This window comes from Melanostigma gelatinosum (assembly GCF_949748355.1).
Source record: "Melanostigma gelatinosum genome assembly, chromosome: 12".
Classification (NCBI taxonomy): domain Eukaryota; kingdom Metazoa; phylum Chordata; class Actinopteri; order Perciformes; family Zoarcidae; genus Melanostigma; species Melanostigma gelatinosum.
This window is the reverse complement of record NC_136645.1, coordinates 9,966,626-9,992,700: the sequence shown is the minus strand read 5'-3', so window position 1 is coordinate 9,992,700 and position 26,075 is coordinate 9,966,626. Positions and strand designations below refer to the sequence as shown.

The window sequence follows — 26,075 nt, the reverse complement described above, 5'->3', positions numbered from 1 at the left end:
CCATTTTCACTGAACCTTCTCTGTATAAGGGAACCTAACAGCATCACACACATTTCTCCCTCTTGCGCTCTACTTTCGCACTTATGCCCCCTCACTTTTACATCAGTCTATACAGCAGCCCTGTAACCCATGCATGTATCATAGAGCAGCGGGGAAGCAGGTCGAAAGCAGGGGAGCAGGAGTCCTTTAATAATGAGCAGCCTTTGTAAGAGAAGCCTTTCCGCAGGGTTCGTCTAACAACCTGCTGTCCACCTCCAAATAACCAATTATAGTCAAATGGGACTGTTCTTACATTCCATTTGACAAAGAAGGTCAGGCTGGTCATATTAGAGGTATGCCCTTTAAAAACAGAGAGGACTGCTAGCTGAGTAGTAGGCTATGTTGTAAAATTGTGCCTAGAGGAATTCTATTTCATTGAAGAGATATTTCCTCAAAAAATGTCACCATGAGCTATATATGGCACACTCGTCCCTGCTGGGATATTATGCGAACCTATCCATTCCAATGAGGCCAGCATCAGATACTAATCAATACAATTCCCATCAAATGTGAGGGTGATGGGAGGAATTCTCCAAGGTGCTGAAAAGCTCATCCGGGGGAGGAAACGGGACACACCCGCCTTAGCCCATTGGTACAACGTCACGCGCAGAAACTACCCGAGCGAGAAAGGTAAATTAATTACAGATAAGAAAGAGGAGGAGGAAGAGGAGCGATAGAAAGCTGAGGATGCAGGTTTGGTCCGAAACACACAACCTCCCCACTCTTAGCACACAGCAGGAGCGGCTACACCTCGGTGAAATACAACTTCAAGTGGTCTCATCAGCCGACGACGAGGAGATGCGTCCGCAAAAGCTTTGATTCGACTCCTTCACGTCCTCCTCCTCCTCCTCCTCCTCCCGTCTTCAGCGAGGAGCAGCCCGTACAGTGATTCCACTTCGACGGTAAGGCAGACAGGCGGATTGACACAAGCCAGACACGATGCGTGGATCTCCCCGACATGGGACAGCCGTGGGATTTATAGTGCTGCTGAACGCGCTGCTGCTTGCGACACAGGCTGCAGAAGGAGCATTGACGGACCATCTTCTTGTTGAGTTGCACGAGGACGCACAGGATGAGGCGCACCAACTTGCAACACAACATGGGTTCCAGAGTGCCCGAAAGGTAGGGATGGATGCTCGGTTAAAATTGGCAAGCATTGCTTGCACTATAGGCTTTTTAAAAAACTTAAAAAGAAAAGAATACATTACATAAATTAAAATATTCACATTAAAATGCTAAAACAGAGATCTATTTGGCAACGTTTCTATCCATAAAATAGATATTGATGTTTGAAATAGTCAAATATAGCCTACTAGCAAAACTAGTAGTCCAGCAGCCCATAGAACATACTGAGACTTCTCATGGTTTTATTTTGATTTGACTTCATTGTACTTTTGCCTCATTTGATGACGTCATTCATACTCAAACGCAGGCCCTGGATAGGTTCCCCATTGGCCTATAGTCCTGGGGACTCAAAGCTGCCCATGGTTTTTATATTCCGAAACACATCCAATTTCAGTGTTCTATAAATAAAATAAAGAAAAAGAAGCTTGGAGATTCGTGTGTGTGTGTGAAATATGCTTCTCTCACAAGATGAAGTCCAGAATGTTATACAATCCAATCTTTGAATGTTAAGTCATTAAATACCATTAATGGATGAGGAGATTATTTTTATCTTTATTTACGTTGAATTTCTCTTAATGCCTGATTTGTTAAAGGGCGAAACCATTTTAACATGAAATTGTGGGACATTTCTCAAAAAAACACATCCTTTTCTATCACTCACACACAGAATAGGGGACATAGTGTATTCAGATTGCATAACGTGATATGCATTGCCTTCCCTGCAGACACCTGAGACAATATGTCTTATTAAGTATCGTCAAATGCCGCACGTATCCCAACATGACAAAAGGCGTATAACAAGCCATTCATGGCAGACCAATGGAAATAATTCCCTGACAGTGTGTGCGTCTTGTCCCATGTCAAAATAAATGTGTGGGTGAAATTGGCCGGAGCCTTAGCCAGTGAGGCGCAGCGGTGAACAGAGGGGTGTCTGCGCTGCTCTGAATGGGAATTTATTTTCCTTTATTTTTTACCTCCACAATAACAAAAAAGCGTGTTTCAATCTCAAACTAATCTCTGTGAGCTGATTGCGCAGCACCTCCAGTCCTGTTTGCTAGTTTCATTCCTTGTTGCTCTAGATCACCCCCCCCACCCCATCTACTGCCTCCCTATCAACCAGGTTATGTAATCTGCAGCTATATCTGTGTCTTAATGGGATATGCATCATTAAACAATGTCTGTGTCGTTTGAATTATCTTCTATTGTTGCTTAATTAACTAGACCAGGACCCAGAACTGAGACACACAAATGTGAGCACAAAGAGAGATAAAAGAGAGGGGACGAGATCTTACATCAGCATATATCTTTTGGGGAACAACGGTAGAATTTAAGAGCAGTGGAAGAAGGATAATCCGCATCCTTCCGTGACAATTTCTTTTTCACATTAGATCTGACAGGCGCATCTGAAAGCGTTTATTCTGAGGATTGACCCTGGTTGTTACGAGCATAAGGTTGTCTTTAATCTGTGCCGGAGGGAGAGCTCTGGATGATGCATCTCATTTCCTTGCCCTTGTGATTTATTATGGTTGATTCCAGCACTGTCCTCCAGTGGCTTAATATAGACCCTTGTTAAACAGCCAGGGAATCAGTGGACGGTGACCTGATCTCCTTCTCCTCCATTTATCAATGTATAGAATGTTTTCGATTGGTAATTCACACACTTTCTGCTTGCTGCCTCTGTGTTTGTTCTCATCTCTGCTTCTGCTCCTGATCTATCTCCCATCTCTTGTTTTATTTTATTTTTTTATCCAGCTTCCCTTTGGAGAGGGGCTCTTTCACTTCTATCCTCAGGACACTTCAAAGAGGCGGAGCAAACGCAGTGCCCACAGCAGACAGCGGCTCCAGAAAGACCGCAGGGTAAGCACACACACACACACACACACACATACACACACACACACACACACACACACACACAGATGCACATTAACAAAAGCACGCTTTGTGTCTACTGTTTGCATGTGCCTATGAGAGCATGACTCCCCTTTTATTTTGCATGACAATGGTTATTTTGAGACCCATACACATCTAGTGCGATACCAAACGTACTCAGTGCAAACAGAGCTCACTGGGGACAGTCCACATGTCATCAAAAGCTCTTACAGATAAATACAGAACGGACTGTAAAGTGAAGCCAACATCCTGAGGATAGACACATTATTCAATACAGCCAGAGATGAAATAAGAACAAAGCATGAGGGTGATATAATTACAATTCTAAAGTAGGTCATATCTGTAAAGAAGGTAGTGTTGATTTATCATGCCGATGTTGATGCACATTAATGACACTCTTGTATGGAGTGTGATCTGTATGAGTATCATCTGTTTTTTGAAAATGTTAAGGTGTGCAGATGACGATGATGATGTCAGAAGCACTGGTCCCCCAGTCTTATTCAATACCCAGCTCTAACTCACTAACTTAAACGATCATTTATAGACTTGCCTTTTGGTGATAGTTTTGGATTTTTGGAGGGAAAGAAATGCTTTGAATGTGTTTCCTTATAATGTCCCATTTTTGTATTGTAAGATCTGTGTTTATAAGCCTTCCAATGAAGGGTTTTGATAAGGTGCAAATAAAGTAGGTAGTTGAGCGGTTCATGGATAGACTCAAAACACACTGGAGAGTCTGGTCTGGCCTGGCAATGCCCCTGGGTCCTGAAGGATGAGCTGGAAAATGTTGCTGGCGAGAGGGATGTCTGGAATACCCTGCTTTAGCCCCCACGACCTGGCCACGGATGGAGGGATGGTTAGATGGTTGTCGGTATAGCAGTGCTACTGCATTTGCATTGAAAATGATTGTAACACAAGTTATAATCAAATATGCTAATATGCTATTCCAATAAAATTATGTTAATATTTAATTAATGTATTTCAGTCTGGATGTGGATTCGTGGATTTAATTTAAAAGCAAAGAAACAAGGAAAAAGTAGCAAAATCTCACATTTGAGGAGCTACAGCTATTTTCTTTTGCTTGAAAAATGACTTTAATCCATCTTCAAAATACTGTAGTTGTACTTTCATTTCATGTCAATGGACTAAAGCAAATTGACAAATGGTTTCGGCTCTACTTCATACTATGAGACACAAGGATCTGCCGTGTCTTCAAGCTTTTTTTCTAAATAAAACAGTTGGGCTGCGTGCTGAGCTCTGTGTGTTTAGTTCTGTCCACCGTTGGAGGCGGTGACAGTGGAGGTCCTGCAGCAGACAATCAACTAACCTCTGTAATTGCGGTTGTGAGAGGTGCTAATGAAAATAAATGCGAGCCACTCCACCGAGCTAATACAGCTAAGTGAGACAGCGCCGACATGGTCCGGTCTGAGTTCCAGACCGGACCGGACCGGACACATCCGCACCTTCACCCAAACCATCCATCCATCCATTCATCCATGGTTCCTCCCTCACAATCTTTTTGTTACATCACAAATACATTAAAATCTATTTAAGGTCTACCAGGCAGTAGGTGAGATATAAATAAAGGTGGAAGATAGAATACATCTTTGTGAATAAGCAGCATCCCCTGACCCTGAGAGACACATGCCTGGGAAAGCCTGGAGGAAAAAGGACGAGGAGAGAGGAGACACCGACACAGCTCTCTGATTTGAAGTGAACTGGAGCATTGTGGGTTGTGTGAAGGCAGCGGGCAAAGACGAAGAGTGTTGGTGGTGCACTGTTTGATGTTGTGAGTGGGCAGTATGACATGCTTTCTCAAGGGAAATACCAGCTTCCCTGCCAAGTGATGGAATATATTGATGATAGATGGAGAGGGAGGGGGGGGGGGGGCGCAGATAATGTAGAAAGTGCTGTCAGTTTTTTTTCCTGAAAGCCACTTCAAAAAGGAAATCCTCCAAGACAGAAGATACATTTGCAAATATAGTGATTTAATTTTCTTCAGAACTGACGTGTCATTTAAATGACTTGTGTTGATTTACAGTGTGTGTGCCTCCTGATTGTGTGTAGAGTATATGCCACAACAGAAAGATCTGGATGAATAGGCTTTGGCCATTTTAAAAGGCCATCTTAAGTGCTGCTCTGCTCTCTCATCTGTGGTGGTAAACACAGCGGACAATGCCTGTTTCTCTCACGTTGCACTAGAGTGAATTTTCTAAAGGTAAGCACAAGAGGAACATGTAACCTCAGTGACTTGTTTTCAAAATGTAGCTTTGACATTGTGAAACGACGTTTTGTTTTTTTATCATGAGCATCACTATTTCAGGTATAGAAACAGAATCAAATGAATATATATCTTTTTATTTCTGCAATGTTTATGTTGTATTTATTCGTGCTTTATTTGAAATAAATAAAGTCAAGTAAACAGTCTTTCCACTTACATACATGAAGAGACAGAAACGGACCTAAACATTCAAATGATACATTTCCAATGGAGAACTTCACTTCAGGCTTGGTTTAGGTATTACCCGACTGTAATAAATCAAATGACTCGTGCTTCCTTTACCTCTCCTCAACCTCTTCAGTTTTTCCAAATGTGTGAAGGTGCCTATTTGATGAAACCTCACAGGAAATGTGACTTAAAATTAGAACCGCTGACTTGACTGGCTTCCGTTGATTGCTGTCGTCGTCACAGACAAAGATGAAGACAGTGACATATTGGGAATGTATTGTTGGCTTGATTTCAAAATGTTGCAGAAATGAAAATACAACATTGTCAGAGACAGCCAATCATTTTGATGACAGCAGCCAGCCAATCGAGAACTTAAATGTCCCGACATTTATCCCCATCATTTATGTGGCTCCAGCTGCAGCCTCTCTGATTAGGAGGAAAAGAATAGGCCTTCTGATTGAAATGATGTTCTGCCTACATGGTACAGTAGAGCACAGCTGGGTCTGCTGATCTCCAGCGCACAGAGCAGCACACTCCTACATCTCACCCATCATATTAAATCCTATTTCTAATTTAATTTGTGTGCACTTTCCCTTTGCTCTTTGTATTCTTTTACAAGAGGTTTGCGAGGTCATGTGTTGCCTTTAAATAGATCCTGACCATGTGTTTCTTTTGCTTTTGTCCCCAGGTGAAGAATGTCATTGAGCAAGAGGGTTTTAGTCGTCAAAAGCGAGGCTACAGAGATATTAATGATATTGAAGTCAACATGAGTGACCCCCTATTCACAAAACAGTGGTATCTGGTGAGTAATAAAGCCAAGCAGCCGCCTGCATGCCATCTGACCTTCAGCACCAACCCACCTTAATTACTCAGATGCCAGGCATATTCCCCACTACTTTCCGAATCAATGTTGAAATTCATTCTTTAATTAGCCTTGCCGATACTGTCCAAGCCATCTCATCGCTGCATTCATGCCGCTTAGTTTCCGCCCCTCTTGTTTACCCTAACTGGCAGGCGTGACTTTTAAGCCGCGGCAAGCTTGCTGTCAGTCATCTGGCGCGTCGTATCGCTGACATTTACTTTCCCTTCTTCCCACCTTTACTCTCCCCTCCCCGAGCAGTCCTTATCCCCCCCCCCCCCACACACACACACACATGCAAACACACACACATATGAATCTACATGTTGACAAATAATGGCGACTCACCAGGGTGCTGTGAGTCATGGATGTTCTCCATATTGTCTGAGCGATTAGATAAACACAGGCCAGGCAGACGGGACCCCTGGGCTGGATCTTAATGTGGCTGAAGCTTGGCAACTGGGCTACACGGGCAAAGGAGTTACCGTCGCAATCATGGACGATGGTGAGTGCGATGTAAACACACAGTTATACCTGCATGCATGTATTTGCCGTGCTGATTTGATTAATTGCTTTGTTTACATTGTTGTTTTTTTCATTTTCAGTACAATGAGTAGTAAGAAAAAGTTGCATTCCAGATGTTGTATGGTGACCACTGTTCAGATTGATTTGGTATTCTCTGTAGAAGGTGATTCACAACGTGGGACCAAGTAGGACAGAGCTACATGTTACTCTGCAATGGAAAGCATCTATTTACATCATGGCACAACATAATTTACACAAAGATATAAATGACATGATATACATCATAACATTGTTGGTAGTTCATTTTTATGTTGAACAATTCATTAAAAAGGACATTTAGCGGATTGTCAACCAGCTTTGTATCATTACAATGCGGGAAGCATATGCAAATGAACAAAGTTCAACCTCAAAGTTCATGCTGCCCCAAAGCCCTCTGATCAACCACCGGCAAAAGTCTGCCGGACGACACAAAATAACGTCGTCAAATGAGCAGGGAGCTCCGGGCACCAGCAACACGGAGGGAGGCCAACCGTCATTCAAACCACCCACTTTGCCATGATACAAAACCGGCTTTACTCAACTAGTTGTTTCCTTTATCTGTTCTTTATTTGTTGTGTCATTAAGAACAAAACTAAATAAATATGAACCGATAGTGAAACAGCAGTGAGGCATTTGAGGTCACACTATCCTCTGTAAAGCACAACCTCTGAGGCTTAATATCCCTGATTAATGTCAAAATCACATTTCAGGCATCGACTATCTACATCCAGACCTGGCTTCAAATTATGTGAGTACTCCAGCGTTAACTTCCTACTTTCCTTCGTTTCTATGAAGTGCTGTTAATGAGTGAAGCAGGGGTTCAGGTGGTGGATTTCATGGGCTTTTGTGTGGTGTGCCATCGGCAGTGACAGGTGCTTTCCAAGTTGCCTTCACGGCTGCCAAGTCTCCTTGTATTCCCGGATGACGCAGAGACAGGCAGACGGCCAGCCAAGCTGTTTAATGTTAATGCACACTGCCACAGTGCAGGCACAATGGCAGGCCGATCTGTCACAAGCAGAGATAATGCCAGGGTAGTTGGCGCTGCATAATGTGACGCTCTATCTCCAGAATACTGATAAATAAAAACCCTTAAAGGACAAGAGGGATTGCTAAATGGAACAAGGAAATGCAGAAGGCTTAGTTTGACTGGATAATTTGCAATTTCGTCAGTGTGCAGTCGTCTTGAATCCATGATGTTCAAATAAACCTTCCAGAGAAACTGAGGTGCTGTGAAAGAGTGGTCCTTTTTTGGTCTTATATCCATGCTTTTTATTAAGAATTGTATTTAGAAATGCCAGCGGCTTGTGTAAGGCAAGGCAAGGCAAGGCAAGTTTATTTGTATAGCACATTTCAACAACAAGGTAATTCAAAGTGCTTCACATAAAACCATTAAAAGCATCAAAACATAAGGCAAAAGAAAAGGAGATTTTAAAACAATTAAGAGCATTCGTTGAAACAATAAAAACAGTCATTAAAACATTAAGAAATAAAATGCAGTGGTAAAATGCAGAAATGCAGGAAATTGATTAATATATTAATTGAATGTGGTTCAATTAAAGGCAGCGGCAAACAGAAAAGTCTTCAATCTTGATTTAAATGAGCTGAGGGTCTCAGCAGACCTGCAGCTTTCTGGGACTTTGTTCCAGATATGTGGAGCAGAAAAACTGAACGCTGCTTCTCCATGTTTAGTTCTGACTCTGGGAACAGAAAGTAGACCGGTCCCAGACGACCTGAGGGGTCGGGATGGTCCATAAGGTAGCAGCAGATCAGAGATGTATTTTGGTGTATCGTTCTCACTGATTTGCAGAAGTAATAATGATTACACCAGCACAGTGTGATCTCTGTTTTGCTTTTCCGCCTCAGCTATTGTGCACGCTATGTGATCCTTTTAAAAGTGGCTTGCATACGTGTTGTTTTTTTGTGTGCATGTCACTGTGCACCTATCACTATGTTTGCCTATGTTTCTTGCCTATGAACAGAGATGAGCTGTGGCCCAAAAATAACACTCAGTCTCAGCTGGTGATGCAGGAGCATGCTCTATCGTGCTGTGCATAGATCCATAGTGTGTGTTTGTAGGAGAATGTGCAAGAGAGAGAGAGAGAGAGAGAAAGAGAGAGAGAGAGAGAGAGAGAGAGAGAGAGAGAGAGAGAGAGAGAGAGAGAGAGAGAGAGAGAGAGAGAGAGAGATCAAATTCATGGCACATTAACCTGCAAATGCCAAAAGTATAATTAAACATTTTTTACATGAATAAACATATACATACAGCGAGTTTAATTTCGCGGCTAATTGATATAATAGCAGATGGCCGAAGAGCAAAACCTCCTGTCTGAAAAATGCCTGGATCATTTTGCAGATAGGATCTTTGCAATCTTTCCATCATTTGGTGCAAGTTGGAAGAGGTTCTACAAAATGATGCTCTAAATTAAGTTTCAATAAAGGGCAGGATTATTTTAAGACTGAACAGCCTTTCTTGTTCTCATCATCCAAAATGAAATCCGGCAATCAGAAAATTCTGCAGATAGGAGGTTTTGTGCTTTGGCCATCTGCTATTATATCAATTAGCCGGATAATAATAGTATTACTCCATTGTGTACTTCCTACCTTTAACAGTATTTAATATCAGACAGCACTAGTGGAAAACATCTCTGATGGGAATATAAATGAGGAAATCTGGTTGGATTTCACTATGATACAGTTATGATGTTGAGTTTGAACTAATTCCTGTAACGGAGCTATGACTGTGCAGTTACTCGTTTTTTTGTGTGTGTGTGTGGGGGGGGGGGGGTTATCTCCAAGTTGGCCAGCACCTGATCAATATCGTGTTAGGCTACTACAATATTTGGAGGAAAGGCAGCATTGATCAGCGTCTCAAATTGCGAATTGTTGCAAGTGTTAGTCCACCCTGGGAAGTTACCATGACAACATGTTATGATCTCACATTACCATGAAGTTGATCTCACATGTTGCTTTTGTATGAGAGATGGAGCAAGAGAGCAAAAGAGAGAAAAAGCGAGAGTGTGTATAAAAGTAGATTGCGAGATCTACAGCGCTGGGTGCTCATCAAACGTTGTGATGGAAACGGTTTAAATTGATGTTCACGACCATTTTCTTTAGGAGTAGATAGAAGGACACATCCGCCTTCATTGTGTGCTTGGACCTTGTAAAGTACTTTCTTTCATGTGACTACAGCATCTGGCAAAACACTTCCAAGTAATGTCACATTTCTACTGCAATCCGCTCTCCCAGATTATAATTTAGGTTTTCAGCACCAAATGGACGAATGAAATCAGCCATGATAACATGATGAATGGCCCTAAAAGGAAAACATGAAGAGGCTTTGTCTGCGCTTAGTCCCCTTCGTTATCAACATATATAACAAGGAATAAAACACATCTCATTCTGCAGAAAAGCCAAAAGGGTGTGAAACTACTGTAGGAATATATTGTGTTTTTTTATGTAAAAGAAAATGAACCAGTGACTGCAGCTCTTAGATGAATGCAGTGGAGTAAGAGGCACAATATTTCCCTCTGAAATGTAGTCGAATAGAAGTTGAAAGCGTCAGAAACTGGAAGTTTTCATGTAAAGTAAAGTACAATAATTCAGAAGTTACACTTAAGTAGCCTACCTCGTTAAGTCCATTCAAAAATCTTTTTATTTGACTTTACCTCGGGGCATACGGCCTCCGCTACAGCAGCTTTGAGTCATTGCTCTCTCTCAAGTACCCTTTGCTCCCAGGACGGTGAACAGACAAGGGTTGCAGGGGAAAGGTGAGGTGGCTGAGACTTGGCACAATCCATTATTCTGACCAACGGTTGCTCACAGGGCACCAGAGGAAGAACAGAGTCTGATTGATAGCAGAAGGTATGAGCTTGAGAAGCACAGCAAGTGATTCATGGACGGGCCTTAGTGTCATTTATTACCAGGACTCAGCACCTTTCGCTCCATTTAATGAACAACAAAAAACCCCAAAGAAAAACACACACTCCTGCTCCTGACATGAGCACAAAACCGGTTTGGGAGTACCATAATCTCCCTTCAAACATATTTCTCTGTGAATAATGATAACAATTATAAGCCAATTTGTATATAATATATATATATTTTTTATTGTTTCTTGACATGTACATTTACAATAAAAAAATTGAGATCATCACAAATGAGAGAAATAGTTAAGATGACATTTACCCTTCTATTTATCAACACAACTCCTTAAATAATCACAGAAGTGGGAACCTCGGTCATTGCTACTTTCCTCCAGGCACCAATCCACATTGTGATAATTACAGTGTTTCTCCATTGGGTCAGTAAGCTTTTGCCGTTTTTCTTTCTCTTTGTCGCTGACTGAGTCATCTCTTCTAAATGTCAGCCGGCAGCGCTGTCAGGCCTGTGCGTGGAAACAGCCGCCCCAGATGGATCTGATGTGTTCAGTTCTGTGGCCAATGAACACGGCTGTGGCCTCTCCATGCACATGACCACATGAAGCAGCTGTTACTTTGTTAAAAAATGGAAAATGGATAACAAGTGACATGAGTGACAGGCGGAAGGATTATTGCAGTAGTCTGAATGAGCTTTGGAAGATTGTTACAGAAAGAGCAATAAGTGCTAGACTTCCCTCGGATGTCTGTTGAATCTCGAATCTAACTGTGTGTGTGTGTGTGTGTGTGATCCTCAGACATGGCTATTCTGGTAATTACGTTGGCATTAATGTTTCTCTGGCAGATGTGTGTCTCTTGTCTCTTGTATGCTTTTCCGATGCCGTTCATTCTGATCCTATTACTTTTGGCCATGTGGAATTAAATGCTGGCAGTGATTGGGCCATTATTTTCTCAGCTTGAAATCCCCGCTGTGACCACACATTATTCCAGTATCGCCGCAGAGGAAAGATGTTGTAGTTATATTTGGGCTGAGTTGGTTTCTATTAACCTTACTTAACAAAACATGAAAAATTGCAACCTCAGAAATGGTTTATTGCCAAGTATGTTTGCACATACAAGGAATTTGTGATTGATGCATGACAATAAACACAGCGCAACAGTATAAGACATAATTAAATATAAAAAAATAAAATTTGCAATAGAATATGATTATGCATTTTTACTTGGGGTCATATGCCAGACTATTTCTTGGAAGAAAGAAGTAATAATTTCTACAATTCATTTTTTGTGCAGATTAAACAGACTGGACTTTAATACTATTGACAGAGCCAGTTTCCTGTCTTTCTGCTATGTTAAACTAAGCCTTTTTAAATTTCCAAGAGGAGTTATCAACAGGTTATCAACATGTGACGTAGCGCTGAGCGACCAGTGATCAGGTCCGCCAGGTGTAGATGGCCAATCACAGCACATTAGGGTGGGACTAAAGGGTGGGAAAACAAATCATGCATGAGCGACAGAAAAATGTCAACAAACTACGGTTTGTGCGGCCTTTGTCTCAAACACAGCACAACACAGAAACGGTTGTGATTGTCCAAAGTGGAGAGGAACCGGACGCATCTGCCTGAGCAAATATAACATGAGCTCACAGATTTGTGCTGTAGGCAAGTTAGTTGTAGTCAGCCAGGTGTACCGAACCAAAAGAACATCTAGATGACAGAGCAGGCAGTGATAAGGTCAGCACATCCCCAGGAAATGCTCCTATTTGTTTTCTCTCCTTTTGTTTTCCGATCTTGTTGCTGTTGTTTTTGTAAATGCATCCAATTGGTCCTTTCAGAATGCCGATGCCAGCTATGACTTCAGCAGCAATGACCCGTTCCCATTTCCACGCTACACAGACGACTGGTTCAACAGGTAAAGATCACCCAGCCGACCCCTGTTCATACGCTGTGTGTGCTCTCCCTGGAGTCTGGCAGCTCGCCTCTATTGATTTTCTCTTCACATAGTTCCATTAAGACATAATAGTCCCGTATAAACAGAGCTGTTGTCCAACACAACACAATAGAACACATGATACCTGTTTTCACACGCTCACTTGGAGGAGATGAAGTAGACAATGAGGACTTGCACAAGTCTGGTCTCCTTTCAGAGTGGCAGTGTTCACAGTGGCGACCTCCTGCCTGATAACGCCTTATCTGCCTGTCGTCCCCCAATCACATCGGGTGATCACTGCAGCACATGTCGGGAAAAAAAGGAACAAAGAGGAATACCGTATATATTCTTTCTCCTCCTCTCCTCCTCCACCGTGCCTCCATCTCCTCAGATGTATCAGTGTGTCTTGTGTGTGGGAGTGAGAGGGGAGTATTCGGGTTTGCCAGTGTAGCAGTTGCTGACTGTCGGGCGCAACTCGCTGGCTAATCAGCTGGTTGTTATAAATAGCTCACTGTCTGTAGCAAAGCATGCTGGGAGAAAGGGGTTGACTCTCTGCAGTGTCCCTGTGGGGAGCGAAGGGATGGAGAGATAGACACATTACGTGGTGCACACAAAACACTGATATGTGCAAACATATTCAGTCTGACTCAGATGGATGATGCATAAATGGATGGGTTAATATTGTTGCCTCTCCATGAGCTAATGTTCTACAGGTCACAGAGTGTTTGTTCATTTTAATTGATTTATGGCACGGATGCTGAACCTCATCAATTAACAATTTCCTCATTCGAGTCTGGCACAAAGTCAACAAAATCATGACTTGCATCTAATCTGGGAAATAGTATCTCAAATTCTACCCACAAGATATCCTTTCTAAATTCATGCGAATTCATCCAAATCCTCTGAGGTGCATTCTCTGCTTTTTGCTGTCACCAGTCACGGCACACGATGTGCCGGAGAGGTGTCTGCGGCGGCCAACAACAACATCTGCGGTGTGGGAGTCGCCTACAACTCCAAAGTTGCAGGTTTGTGTCATATTCGAGCTACAGTTTTGTGACAGTGAGATGAATGACAATAAGCAGTGTCAGCGAAATACATTTCTGACAATGGTATGATTTCAGGATGAAATGAAGCTGAATGTGGAAGAACAACATTGCATCGTCTGGTATTGAAGCATGTTTAAACTGTACGTGTTCTCGTAGAATTACTGCAAATGACTGCAGAGGTCAGTTAGAGTCCACATCGCCACACGACAACACCATTAAGCCGGACTTTACAGTAGTAAAGGTGAACTCAATAGAGAGCAGAGCTCCACCAGATGTGTCTGCAATGGCCCCTGCTGTATTGTGTGATTTAATGAATACAACCCACAATTGGCTAACTCCCTGTCGAGACACGAATGGGCTACAGGGCATCATGGTACACATTTCATTCAAACTCAAACACAAGCTGAGATGAATGCATCGGCTCAAAGTCGTCGTATAAAATGAGTCAGACAATCTTGCTAAAAACTAAAACTAAAATAAACTCACCAAGCCGTCTGGTCACATAGCAGTGGCTGATTTACCAAGAGGTACAGCAGTGTGTGTACTGGTAGTTCTGTTAGCTTATAGAGGTTATCCAAACACACCATATAAAACAATACGAAAATAAACTTGACAGTCTAGATATTGTAAACTTGACCAGCTGAAAATGGTTTTATATATCAACCATTTCTATCTACGTAAACTCTACTGTGTTCCTGTAGCAGTAACAATAATAAACCACAGTAGACATCATTTTAATATCAGATTCATACGGAGATGTTGCTTTTTCAGGTATCAGGATGTTGGACCAGCCCTTTATGACTGACATTATTGAGGCATCATCCATCAGCCACATGCCCCAGGTTATTGACATCTACAGCGCCAGCTGGGGACCAACCGATGACGGAAAGACGGTGGATGGGCCGCGAGAGCTCACGCTGCAGGCTATGGCTGACGGCGTCAACAAGGTAAGGCAACGTCATGCCAAATCTTTCCCACTTGTATCAAGTCAACCTTTACAAAATCCAATTTGCGTCCCGAGATTATTCTTTATTCTTTTTGTTTGACGGAATTCTGTAAATCAGATATTTATTCCGATTATTTACCGACTGCCCCCCAAAAAGTCCGAGTGTAGATTCAGGGTTTCTGGAGCTGATTCTGGCATTCTGGTCTCGCTCAAGGACACTTCAGCAAGGTGAAGTCTCTTCCAACGGCAGCCAACAAGGGCTTGAATCTTATATACTTTGACACACACACACATAGGTGCCATGCCAACAATGCCACTGCCAATCACTTGCTTGATTAATCATCATGCACTGTGTGCATGGCAGATGTGGGTTGCTTTGAAATGACCCCGTCTCAGGCAGGGTAGCTGTGTAGGCGCAACTCCAACTGTAATCTCTGATCGTGTAAACACAACTAATCAAGCAGCTACTCGATCGTAAACGCCTCTTAGATTCTAATGACCACTTATATAAGCGACTGTGTAGGCTGAACATGATGCGCAATGTGCAAAAAAAGGGAAACATCTCAAATTGAATTGTTATGTTATATTAACAACTGAGTCAGAAAAGAGTGGCTTCAAGTCTGCCTCTTAAATATAACTGCGTGGTTTTGCAAATTGATACCGATAATGGAAATCGATAAGACTGCGTGCCGTGCACAACGAAAGCACTATGTTTGGATTGTGCAGCAGACAGAAGGCAGGAGGCGAGAAGCTCGACGATGCTCAAACCTGTCTTTGCAAAACAAACAGAGAGCACCATGAGTAAGCATCGGGAAGGGACGGACATGGCACTCTTACTCCACTCCATCTTTTGTTCTGGGGAAACTGTCGGCCTTTTGTAGAAACGGGTGCAGCATTTGGTGAAGAGGATGCTCTCTGCATGGAGCCACAGTCAGTTGTTTCATGTTTCAAGGCCCTCTATCAGCAACAAAGATGACATTTTACTGTGTGTTTAAATGCACACAAGGTATTATGCTCCATTGCAAGGATCATGTAGAAAACAGACATGCATGCTTGCATTTTATCATTCCTTGACATATTATAGCTCTGATATGCTCAGAATTGTGCAGCAAGTGGTGGTCCTACAAGATAGGACCAAATATATCTCTATTTGTTGAGCTACAGAATTATCTGAGAAGCTAATAGAATCAGCATAATCATTTCTTTGATACAGGTTTATAATGATAATGTTTGTGGTTGCACCAATCAGTATTACCAATGTCATTATTACATATTGTTGTATTGTATGCAGTTTTCCATTGTTGTCCACCATTTTTTCCTCCAATAGACAACAAACCTTAAATCCAGCAAAAAGACACACATGAACACAGTAGCTTCACCTCACCATCTTCATCTTATTGTACGACAAACAGCTGATGAGTTGAGAGGTCAGTGAGCACGTCAGAAGTGGACTGGGAAGCCTAATTATCAAGCACTTTAATGACTACATACATAATAGTCCATTTTCTGTATGATTTTCTGTATGATTTGATTGAATCAATCACAAAGACAAATATATCCTTGAGACCTCTATGTATTTTCTACAAATGTCTTATGGAATATGTTTTCAGTTCAATCAATAAAACTTTATTCATGAAGCAACTTAGAAGTGCTTGCACGTGATTAACCAAACTTATGTTAAAAGAAATAAAATGTTGATCGTATAAAGATAGTAATATATATATATATTTATATATTACTCTACTTTTTGTTATCAACATTTTATTACTTTTAGACATCTATACGTATAGAATACATACAAATAATAAAAGCACAAATAAGAGCAAAATATCAGTATTTTCAGCTCATAGGTCCGCTGGAAGGCTATTTCAGCGACTTGGAGAGTAAATCTATGACATTAACTAACCTAGCTATATTCTGTACATTTGATCTTTGATCATTTGGTTAGATGATGTACATTCTTAGTAAACTGGCACACACTGATAAACACTGCATCGTGACATTCAGGTTCCCAAAAACATGAACAGAACTGTGATGACGATGTTGTTTTAGGGGCGCGGAGGAAAAGGCAGCATCTATGTGTGGGCATCAGGAGATGGCGGTAGCTATGACGACTGCAACTGTGACGGTTATGCCTCGAGCATGTGGACAATCTCCATCAACTCAGCCATCAATGATGGACGCACCGCCCTGTACGACGAGAGCTGCTCCTCCACCCTGGCGTCCACGTTCAGCAACGGACGCAAGAGGAACCCAGAGGCTGGCGTTGTGAGTGTGTTTGTGTACACATACACTGTATGTTTTCACGACCGAAGAGAAATCCTTTTGAGTGTTCCGTGGTCCCTGAAGTTGCATTTTTCAATAAGTACGAGCACTTTTAGCATTCAAAGGCGACCCAATACTGTTTGGTGACGTTTAATAATGTCTTTCAAAGATGTGTCCTCATTCATGGACTGAACTGTAAATAGCTTCTTTTCAGTTGGTCCAGCAGGTACTGTATCCTTGGCCTTTCAGGAGATTGGATGTAACCAGGAATAAAGCCCTAAGAAGCTCTTCTGCTGTAATTGCTGTTTGGTTGTGAAAAATTGAGGTTCAAGTGCAGGAATAGCTCTTCTGTGATTACCTTCCTGGACATCCAGAAGATTTTGCTGTACATGTTGAGAGCAGATGCCATCACTGTGTGGATCATGGCGTTTAAAGCAAAGTGTTATTAAGAGAAATAGGAAAATGTTTTCTCTTTTATTCGTTGTTATTGTTAGAAAATATGTTTTATCCTGACAGGGGAAACCATTAGCAGAGACTTCATTGCCACCAAAGTGGCTTTATTGTGTTTTTTTTCTGTATAAGTGTAAAGAAAAGTAACAAGTGAGACGCCAAAGGTAATCGAGGGACTTACCTTAGCATACACTAATGTGCTATAACTGTAACATTGACCCTGAGTAATATGTCACCAGTGTGCGATCACGAAATAGAAGGAATGGATGAGTCTCCAGAATCAGAAAATCAGAAAGCATGCCGTCTTTGAAGCTGAAGCGTGACCGGTGATGCTTATACTTCCCTTTATTGAGGACAATTTCCTGACTTTGATGGCTAGTTTTAGGAAAATGAGCGTTCTTGTATCTTAGCATACAGGAACACACATCGAGAGTACAGGCCGGCACTCTATACCATGTGTGTGAAATAATTTCCCAATGTACGAAGGCAGCAGTGTTTGTGTTTGCGATTATGCAAATCACCTTTGGCTGTTTACAGAGCCACAGCTCTTCCCTAGGGTTTCCCCTCTAATTTCAGTCAATCTGTTATCACTTCTAATTAAGGCCTAAATTAAATAATGAAATGCTTATTCAGTAAATAGAAACATGACTTGTCTGCTGATGTGTATAGAATAGTACAGCCAACATACACTCGGCCCTCCCTTGTGTCCTTTTCTATCTTTTTTTTCTGAAACTTACATGTAAAGTAAAAGGATGATAGTGATTACGCAGATGTTCTTCAACTGAAGATGCTTTCCCAGATAATTGATATTGAATGTCTGAGTTAGTAGCTTAGGGACAAAAATGATTCGGGGGGGGGGCGCAGGGATTCAACAAAGGGGAAATTTTATATATGTTTCCTCTTTTGCTGTCGACAGGGTCGTGTCATTTTTGTTTTTAGAGACTGAACAATTCTGTGATTTACATGTTTCAGGCCACCACGGACTTGTATGGGAACTGCACGCTGCGTCACTCTGGAACATCAGCAGCAGCTCCAGAGGCAGCTGGTGTCTTTGCTCTGGCAATTGAGGCGAAGTATGCACTCCACTGCCCCATCCACACACCTGCAGTATTTGTGATTATTGCTTTAGGTGGACTGCTTTTATAAAACATGACTACGTAACTCATGTGCTGTCCAGAAGGTATAATTACACAATAACATGCTTTCAACCACTAAATCTGGACAATATTTGATTTGAAAGAACAGTTACGCTATTTATTTATGAGCTGCTTATTTTTTCCGACTACAGCCTTGAGCTTTTATATTGCAATGATCTATCAATCTTCATCAGATACCTCAGAGCCTTTATGATAATTCTCTGTCCGTGTGTCTGAACTCCTTAAAAGACAAATCATTTCTCCACTTCCACAGAGTTGCTTATTTATCACAACCATAAGCTGAATGAAAAGCAAAACAGCACTTCACACACAAAGTACAGACTCTATGTGCTTGTGTCAAGGACACACATTTGGACCAGTGCTCTATATATCTCAGTGAAAGGCTCGAACAATATAGTTATATAAGCTGATAAGATGGGCCCAGCTCTTATGTTTTATTCATTACTTAATATATGCATGTAGCAGAGAGACTGAGATGATAAAAACTCACTGTGGTAAATTGTATGCAGGCTAATGGTGATAGCTTCGATTATAGATGACAGTGTTAATCGTGTCATATTAACACTGTGGTACAAATCTGAGTTTATTTTATAATCCTTGTGAATTCACAGCAGATTGTTCCTTGTGGATTAGGAAATACTTGAAAGCAGATGCCCCTTAAGTAAACCCGCCCACACATAATTAAACGAATTTGACAAATATAAAACCTGGAGAATTGCTGCTTCTCATATCCCAGAGGGGAGCCTTTCCTTTCTCTCAGACGCTTCCTTTCTCACATTAAAGGCCAACAGGATTCTGCTGCCATTAACTGACACCATTTACTGGAGGAGAGTAAAGAAACGTTGTTTGCTCTGCACACACAATAATGATGTTGCTGTTGGGAGGAGCGGATGTTCATCCTGTCCGGCGGCAAATAACCCACAAGGCTGTTTGGCCTTTTTACTGCCCAAACACACTTGAACCAACGGCAGGAGCCAGTGAGTCAGCCAGAACAAAGCTGTCACTACACACGGCCGAGATAATGGACGGCGACACAGACAAAGGCAACCATCTGCCTCACAGTACAGACCCTATGATATTAAACAATTGAAAGCATATCATTAATGCAAATCTATAAATCAGAAATATTTTAATATTCATCAGTAAATGGTGATTTTTTTTTCCTGCTAACTTGCCTACTGGTTCTAAATTACAATATTGTCTCCCCTCCATCACTCTATCCTTTCTTCATCATCCTGCCTCTGTCCTATCCTCCCTGGTGACTGTTTGTCCACCCCAGCCCGAACCTGACATGGAGAGACATGCAGCACCTCTCAGTCCTAACCTCCAAGAGGAACCAGCTCCACGACGAGGTCCACCAGTGGAGGAGGAACGGCGTGGGCCTCGAGTTCAACCACCTGTTTGGCTACGGTGTGCTGGACGCTGGGGGCATGGTGAAAATGGCCAAGGAATGGAAAACTGTGCCAGAGCGTTTCCACTGCGTAGCCGGATCCATTCAGGATGCCCAGTGAGTCATATTTCTTCATGTTTTTGGGTACACTGCATGTTACATGGGCACACTAGATATTCTACAACTGTCCCCATCAAGATGTTGAAAGGAAAATGCTGCTGAGCACAAGAGACTAATAACCGAGTAATTCAATAAAATGTCTGTGATGGGAGTGTCTACTTCATAACCCTGTAACATTTAGATTAGCTGCTCAGTCTGTCTGATGTTCCTGTAGATTTGTTATGACACAGACGGATGTCCTGACAGGTGCTGTTTGATAATTAATGCATTTCTCTTTTGGCATCTGAATTGAATATCTGTCTGACAGATTATGGCAGACATCCCTAACAGAACTGTATTCAAATACATCTGGTGCCATCTTGTTTTGATTGAAAATCTTTAATTTTTTAAAAATGGATGAATGAATTTAAAGTAACAAATGTCTTATTATTACTTCTCTTGGGTGTTTGTCGTTCACTGCAGAACGATATATGTGATAAGTGTGTCTCTGCTCATCCTTAAAGCAAAACAGAAACTTTTGAAGGAAGAAATAACACATTCTTCCTGTTATATATGAAAAGTTTCAATCATAAGCAATAAAACATACTGCATGTGGTGTGACCTGTTATGGCGGCTAATCTTGTGACATTACAGTGGAGGAAATCTTAAAAGTATTTACTGAAGGACGCAGCAAACACAAGGTCATGTACAATCTGTAGAAATAGACGTTAGGCTGTAAACAAACTACACCACGGCCGCTTGAGGATCTGCCCCTATCTTTCTTTCTTTCTTCCACTCGCATTAAGTTTTATCTTCCCTTGTATCACCCTATCCTCTTCCTTGCATCTCCTCCATCCACAGCATTGCTTTTACTTTCTCCTCTGTGCTCCCTGTCAGCCTTTCCTTTCCACCCTCACCTCTTCTTCCTCTCGTTCATCATATATTCATCACATCCTGAGGCTTTGAGCTCCCCATGTGCGATGCCCGGTGGTTTCCTGTGGCTAGCCCTCCTATTCACTCTAATTCGAGCACCACAAATGCCCCAGCATGGCGTTCCCTGGAAACCGTGTCAATTAGATTGACTGACAGCCAGAAAGGGATTCCAGGTGGAGGTGACCATGTGTGTACTGTAGATGTGTTAGACCTAACACAAAGCTTTCATTTACATTGTGAAAATGTCAATGTGTGGGTGAAGATAAAAAAAGCAGACTGAATGCGGTGCGTCTGTGTTCTTTTGCCACCATCAACACCTCCTATTCCTTATTTTAGTCTCTAATCAGTGCTCCACAGACAACGCAGTCACGACAACACGGTGTGAAAGTGTGCCTGTTTGTGTGTGTGTGTGTGTGTGTGTGTGCCTCCTTTGTGAACAATGGCAGATAAAAACAAGCATCCCTTAGGAGTCGTACAGCTTTTATTGCATCTCTGACGACTCGCCCATTGCGGAGCGGCTGTGCCTCAGACGTTCCATTGCAGCAAGTGTCATCAGCTTAGACAAACCTTAAATATGTGAAAGAATAGAAGGTGGTACTTATGAGAGTGAAATAACGTCTCTCTTTTTCATCAGTCCCCTGTCTCCACAGGGGCTTCTACTGCCTCTATTGTGGTAGAGATATAATTACAACGAGCCCACCTCTGTGATAGTGCATCGCCAGAGAAAAACAATAAAGTCAGCATTGATCTGATAGCTGCTCTTGCTGGCTGCGGCTTACTTAGCTGGAGGAGAACTTCTCATTGTCAGTGGAGCTGGTACACAGTGCCCCCCTGTGTGGTGGGGTTGTTTTTAATCTACACTGGTCCTGCCCTTCAGAGGCATCCCTCTCCCTGCTCGATGACCGACGGCTGCAATCACGCTCTCGCATTATCTGATGGGAACCGTGCGCCTGCTGCTCATCAAATTTGGGGGTCAAAAGTGAGATCTGGACGTATTCATTCCTATATTTAGTTCAAGGCACAGTCATGATTTCTAATAAAGTAATAATAGTAATGAAACATGCACAGTCATGACACTTTTAATGACAGTGAAGATGTAGAAATGTAGATTTAAATATCTTTCAAGCTGTCTCTCTGTACTTAGGCTGTGATAATACAACGAGACAACAACCTCTGGTTCTGAATAGTGAAGCCAATGCCAAGGTGACTTAAACTTGCATTATTTCTAAAAGCCAGCGGGGGGCGACTCCTCTGCATAACAAAATGTGACTGTATAGAAGTCTATGAGAAATGAACCTACTTTTCACTTTATTTGGTACCTCAGTAAACATTGTAAACATGAGTTTATGGTCTCAGTCGCTAGTTTCAAGCCTTATGCATACAACCCACATATGTAGTGTAATGTTGTTCGTACAATAACGGCTTCATATTCGGTTCCTTCCAATTACTCAACATGCATTGTAGGGAGTAACTTCCTGTGAAACACCCCACTGTGAATTGCTCTGTTTTTCTGGGAATTGTAATTCGCTTCAACAGCTCTTACAGATCACCGCTGCACTCCTCTGTGCTCAGCATTGTGCTCTATTAATCATTTTCACACTGCTGTTGCACAGGTCCCTCTCACTCAGTTTCTGTGTCTTGTCGCTGTTGCCTTCTCTCCATCCAGCCGCCCCCATTTCCCATCGCCTGCGATGCAGCCCCGGCCTCTAATAATGTTATTAAGCCTCCTCGTAGCCTTTGGTCGCCACCTTTGCCCTGCTGTGTCTTTCCTTCCATCACCCAAAGAGATGCTAACAGCAGTATGTCTTCTCTATCTCAAAGCAACAACAATATACCAAGAACAGCCGGCTTTTACACTCGGAAACAAATCCATCGTGACAAAAAGAAAAAGGATCTCCTCATGCACTGAAAAGGAGCTACAATTTAGAAGTGGTCCAGTGCACGACATGCAATACATGTAGTTTATTGACAAATGGCCTCAGATTGGCAGTTGGCTTTATAATAAACATTATTCTACAGGAATGGAAATCCGTTGATGACATGACAGTCATCTCTGCTGTTGTGTGATGAGGGAGCAGGTTCAAAAAGAGGCTTGATTCTCATTCAGAGTAGGATGATTATAAGAAAACCAGGTCAAGTTCTTGATTTAAAGGGACATTCAAAGGAGAGCAATGCAGTAGACTGAAGAGAAAAGAAAAAAATCCACCTGCTCTAACAGTCTTACAGGGATGCCCAAATATTCTCTCTGTGATATGTTTATTTCATTTTACTCTTTTCATTTGACTTTTGCTCATTTTTAACACTGATGTTTAACTTTTTTTTTTAACTTCCTCAACCTATTTCTCCTCCTTCAGTAAAATCCAGACCGGCAACAAACTGGTGCTGACCATCGTCACTGACGCCTGTCAGGGGAAGGACAACTTTGTCCGCTACCTGGAGCACGTCCAGGCGGTGGTCACTGTCAACGCCAGCCGCCGTGGCGACCTCAACATCAACATGACCTCGCCCATGGGCACAAAGTCCATCCTGCTGAGCAGAAGGCCCCGTGACGACGACTCCAAGGTGGGCTTCGACAAATGGCCCTTCATGACCAGCCACACCTGGGGCGAGGACCCCCGCGGGACCTGGGTCCTGGAGGTGGGCTTTCAGGGCGAGGAGCCACAGCGCGGAGCCCTGAAGGAGTGGACTCTCATGCTGCATGGAACACAAAGTGCCCCTTATATAGACCAGATAGTGCGTGATTATCAGTCCAAACTTGCCATGTCCAAAAAGGAGGAGCTGGAGGAGGAGCTGGATGAGGCTGTCGAGAGAAGCCTAAAGAGCTTGCTGAGTAAAAACAACTAAAGTCACATCTGCATGTTGCTAAATCTCCTCTGTCCTTCCCACTCTCTCGTCATCCTCCCGTTTGTCTACCTCTCTTCACTCTGCTTTTTGTTGTCAAGTGTTTCAATTAGCCCCCAACCTTCAATGAATGTTTCTTGTAATCCAACCATGATAAAAGTGTAACCTTTATTCATCTGTTCTACATCGAGAAAGCAAACTATATCACCAGAATTTTTACACTTTACAGAATTGTACATTGAACCAAATATAATCCACTCCCTCATGCTCTTGCTTTAACTGCCCAGCAACTCTCTTCTGCCAACTGTTGTACAGTTTGTGACTGTAAATGACTTTCTGTGCCATTCTACTTAAAGTTTAATATCTTGCAAACAGAGCAGTGATACTTCTTTCTGTTTATATTTGTATGTGACATGCACTGTTTCTATGAACAAGGAAAGGAATATGTGATTTATTTTGCAGCCTGTGGTCCTCAGTTCATATTTCATAATCTTTGACGTGTGCCATAATAAATCTATTTAGCTGTTTATTTAAGCACTTGAGTGATTTGCAACACACTACCAAAGATACTGAGTAAAAGAAGCCGGCCATTCTCTGTCACTTCAGGGGCCAACAAAGAATATGATGAAGACTAAATAACCTTGAGGAAACTTTCTCTGGCTGAAAAATATAGTCTAAAAGTGGAGCACAAAGCAGCTGCCATAACTGGTTTGTAGCCAATTTTTAAATCTTGCTCTGTTGCTTTGATTCCGTATTACAAAATGAAAGTACATGCTCCCTAAAAAGCAGAGTCTGAGCTGCCAAAGTACTCCTCACTTTATAGACATGTGCTCTTCTTAATGGTGCTGCGTGTAGCATCAATAAATCACCATCATAACAATTTACAGTAATACATTGACTATAAATCTGTAAAGTATGTATAGAAGACTCAGTTTCGCTGCATCTAAAGAATATCTGCTGCCGCTTGGATGGATTTTGCAGTAAAAACACTGGATTTTATAACAGCAGAGAAGCACAAATCCACCTTACGTGCTGTGGGCAGCACCAAACAACTAATTAGGCAAATATTTGCTGAACGAGGTGTATACGTTTTACATCATCATCATTCAAATGAATGCTAATGTTGCTTTGTCTCACTGCATGTGTGAAAAGCAACATTTTGCCATGTCAACGTAAAAGGTGATCATATTTCAGGGGATTGTTTTTACTGTAGCTTACATTTGATGCCCCTTAATGGCCAACAAAATCAGTTTATGTAGGAAACGAGAGCAGAGAAAGATACAAACATTTCTTCATGGCAAAAACTGGGAGACCAAAGCAAAATATATTTGTGGAACAGTATGCAACATGGTTTATTCGAAATGTACTTTATACACTCTATGAGTAATAGACACTAAGTGTCTCAACCATTACATCATTTGTGTACATAAGCCGATACCAATATATCAAGCTATAGGCTAACTAATAACTTGATTGTATGCATGGGGATGGAAAGAGTACCAGAACATCATGCTCAAGTAAAAGTACTGTTACTTAACATACATTTTACTAGGTTGAAAGCAAAGGCAGGCCTACTTATGTAAAAATGTACTTAGATAAAAGTAAATCAGGTCAGTTATAATGTACTCTGAGTAAACATTACTGCTTGTGTTAAATCTCCAGAAGATAGACATCATCGAGTCCTCATCTCCAAACCAACAATACATTCTGTTTCTAGAGAAGGCACTTTGCAGCCATATGGGTGGTGCAGTATTAAACCAGTGATTAATTACACAAGATGCGACCTTTTTTTAACTTGCCGAGGTACAATTACATTAAGCGTAGAGGGTAGACTATCACATTCATATATTTTGCTGAGATAAGCAGAGTTCGGTGTTGCCTCTTTAGACCCCTGACCTGCTGTGGCAACAGACTCAGCGGCAGCTTCTTCTCTGCTGCTGATTTGGCTCTTATTTTATAAAGCATTTCCGTATGACTTTTGTGTATCGTCTGCAATGAATACACAATAGCTGTGATTTTTGTGTGATTATAGGCTACTAATTTTGCTCTTAAGAAAAGCCAAGGAGTAATTATCATACTATAAAATGTCTGTGTCCACAAATGCATAAGTGGTTTTATGAGCCATTAAATATATGTGTGTGGTGCTTGGTGCATAACATATGTCTAAAAGCAGACCAGGCTATTAATTGATTGAATCCTTTTTATTGTTCAATACATC

General features: G+C 41.9%; 1 protein-coding gene across 1 annotated transcript; it reads left to right on the top strand.

The window, feature by feature from the left end:
- The first annotated feature begins 775 nt into the window (after positions 1–775).
- Positions 776–24,233, top strand: pcsk2 (proprotein convertase subtilisin/kexin type 2). Its single transcript, XM_079279829.1, has 12 exons — positions 776–1,161; positions 2,917–3,021; positions 6,192–6,305; positions 6,759–6,867; positions 7,637–7,674; positions 12,636–12,712; positions 13,667–13,755; positions 14,548–14,723; positions 16,775–16,990; positions 18,410–18,510; positions 19,874–20,101; positions 23,371–24,233. Exons 1-12 carry the CDS (start codon positions 979–981, stop codon positions 23,858–23,860), a joined length of 1,926 nt encoding a protein of 641 aa, XP_079135955.1. The 5' UTR covers positions 776–978; the 3' UTR covers positions 23,861–24,233.
- The last annotated feature ends 1,842 nt before the right edge of the window (positions 24,234–26,075 follow it).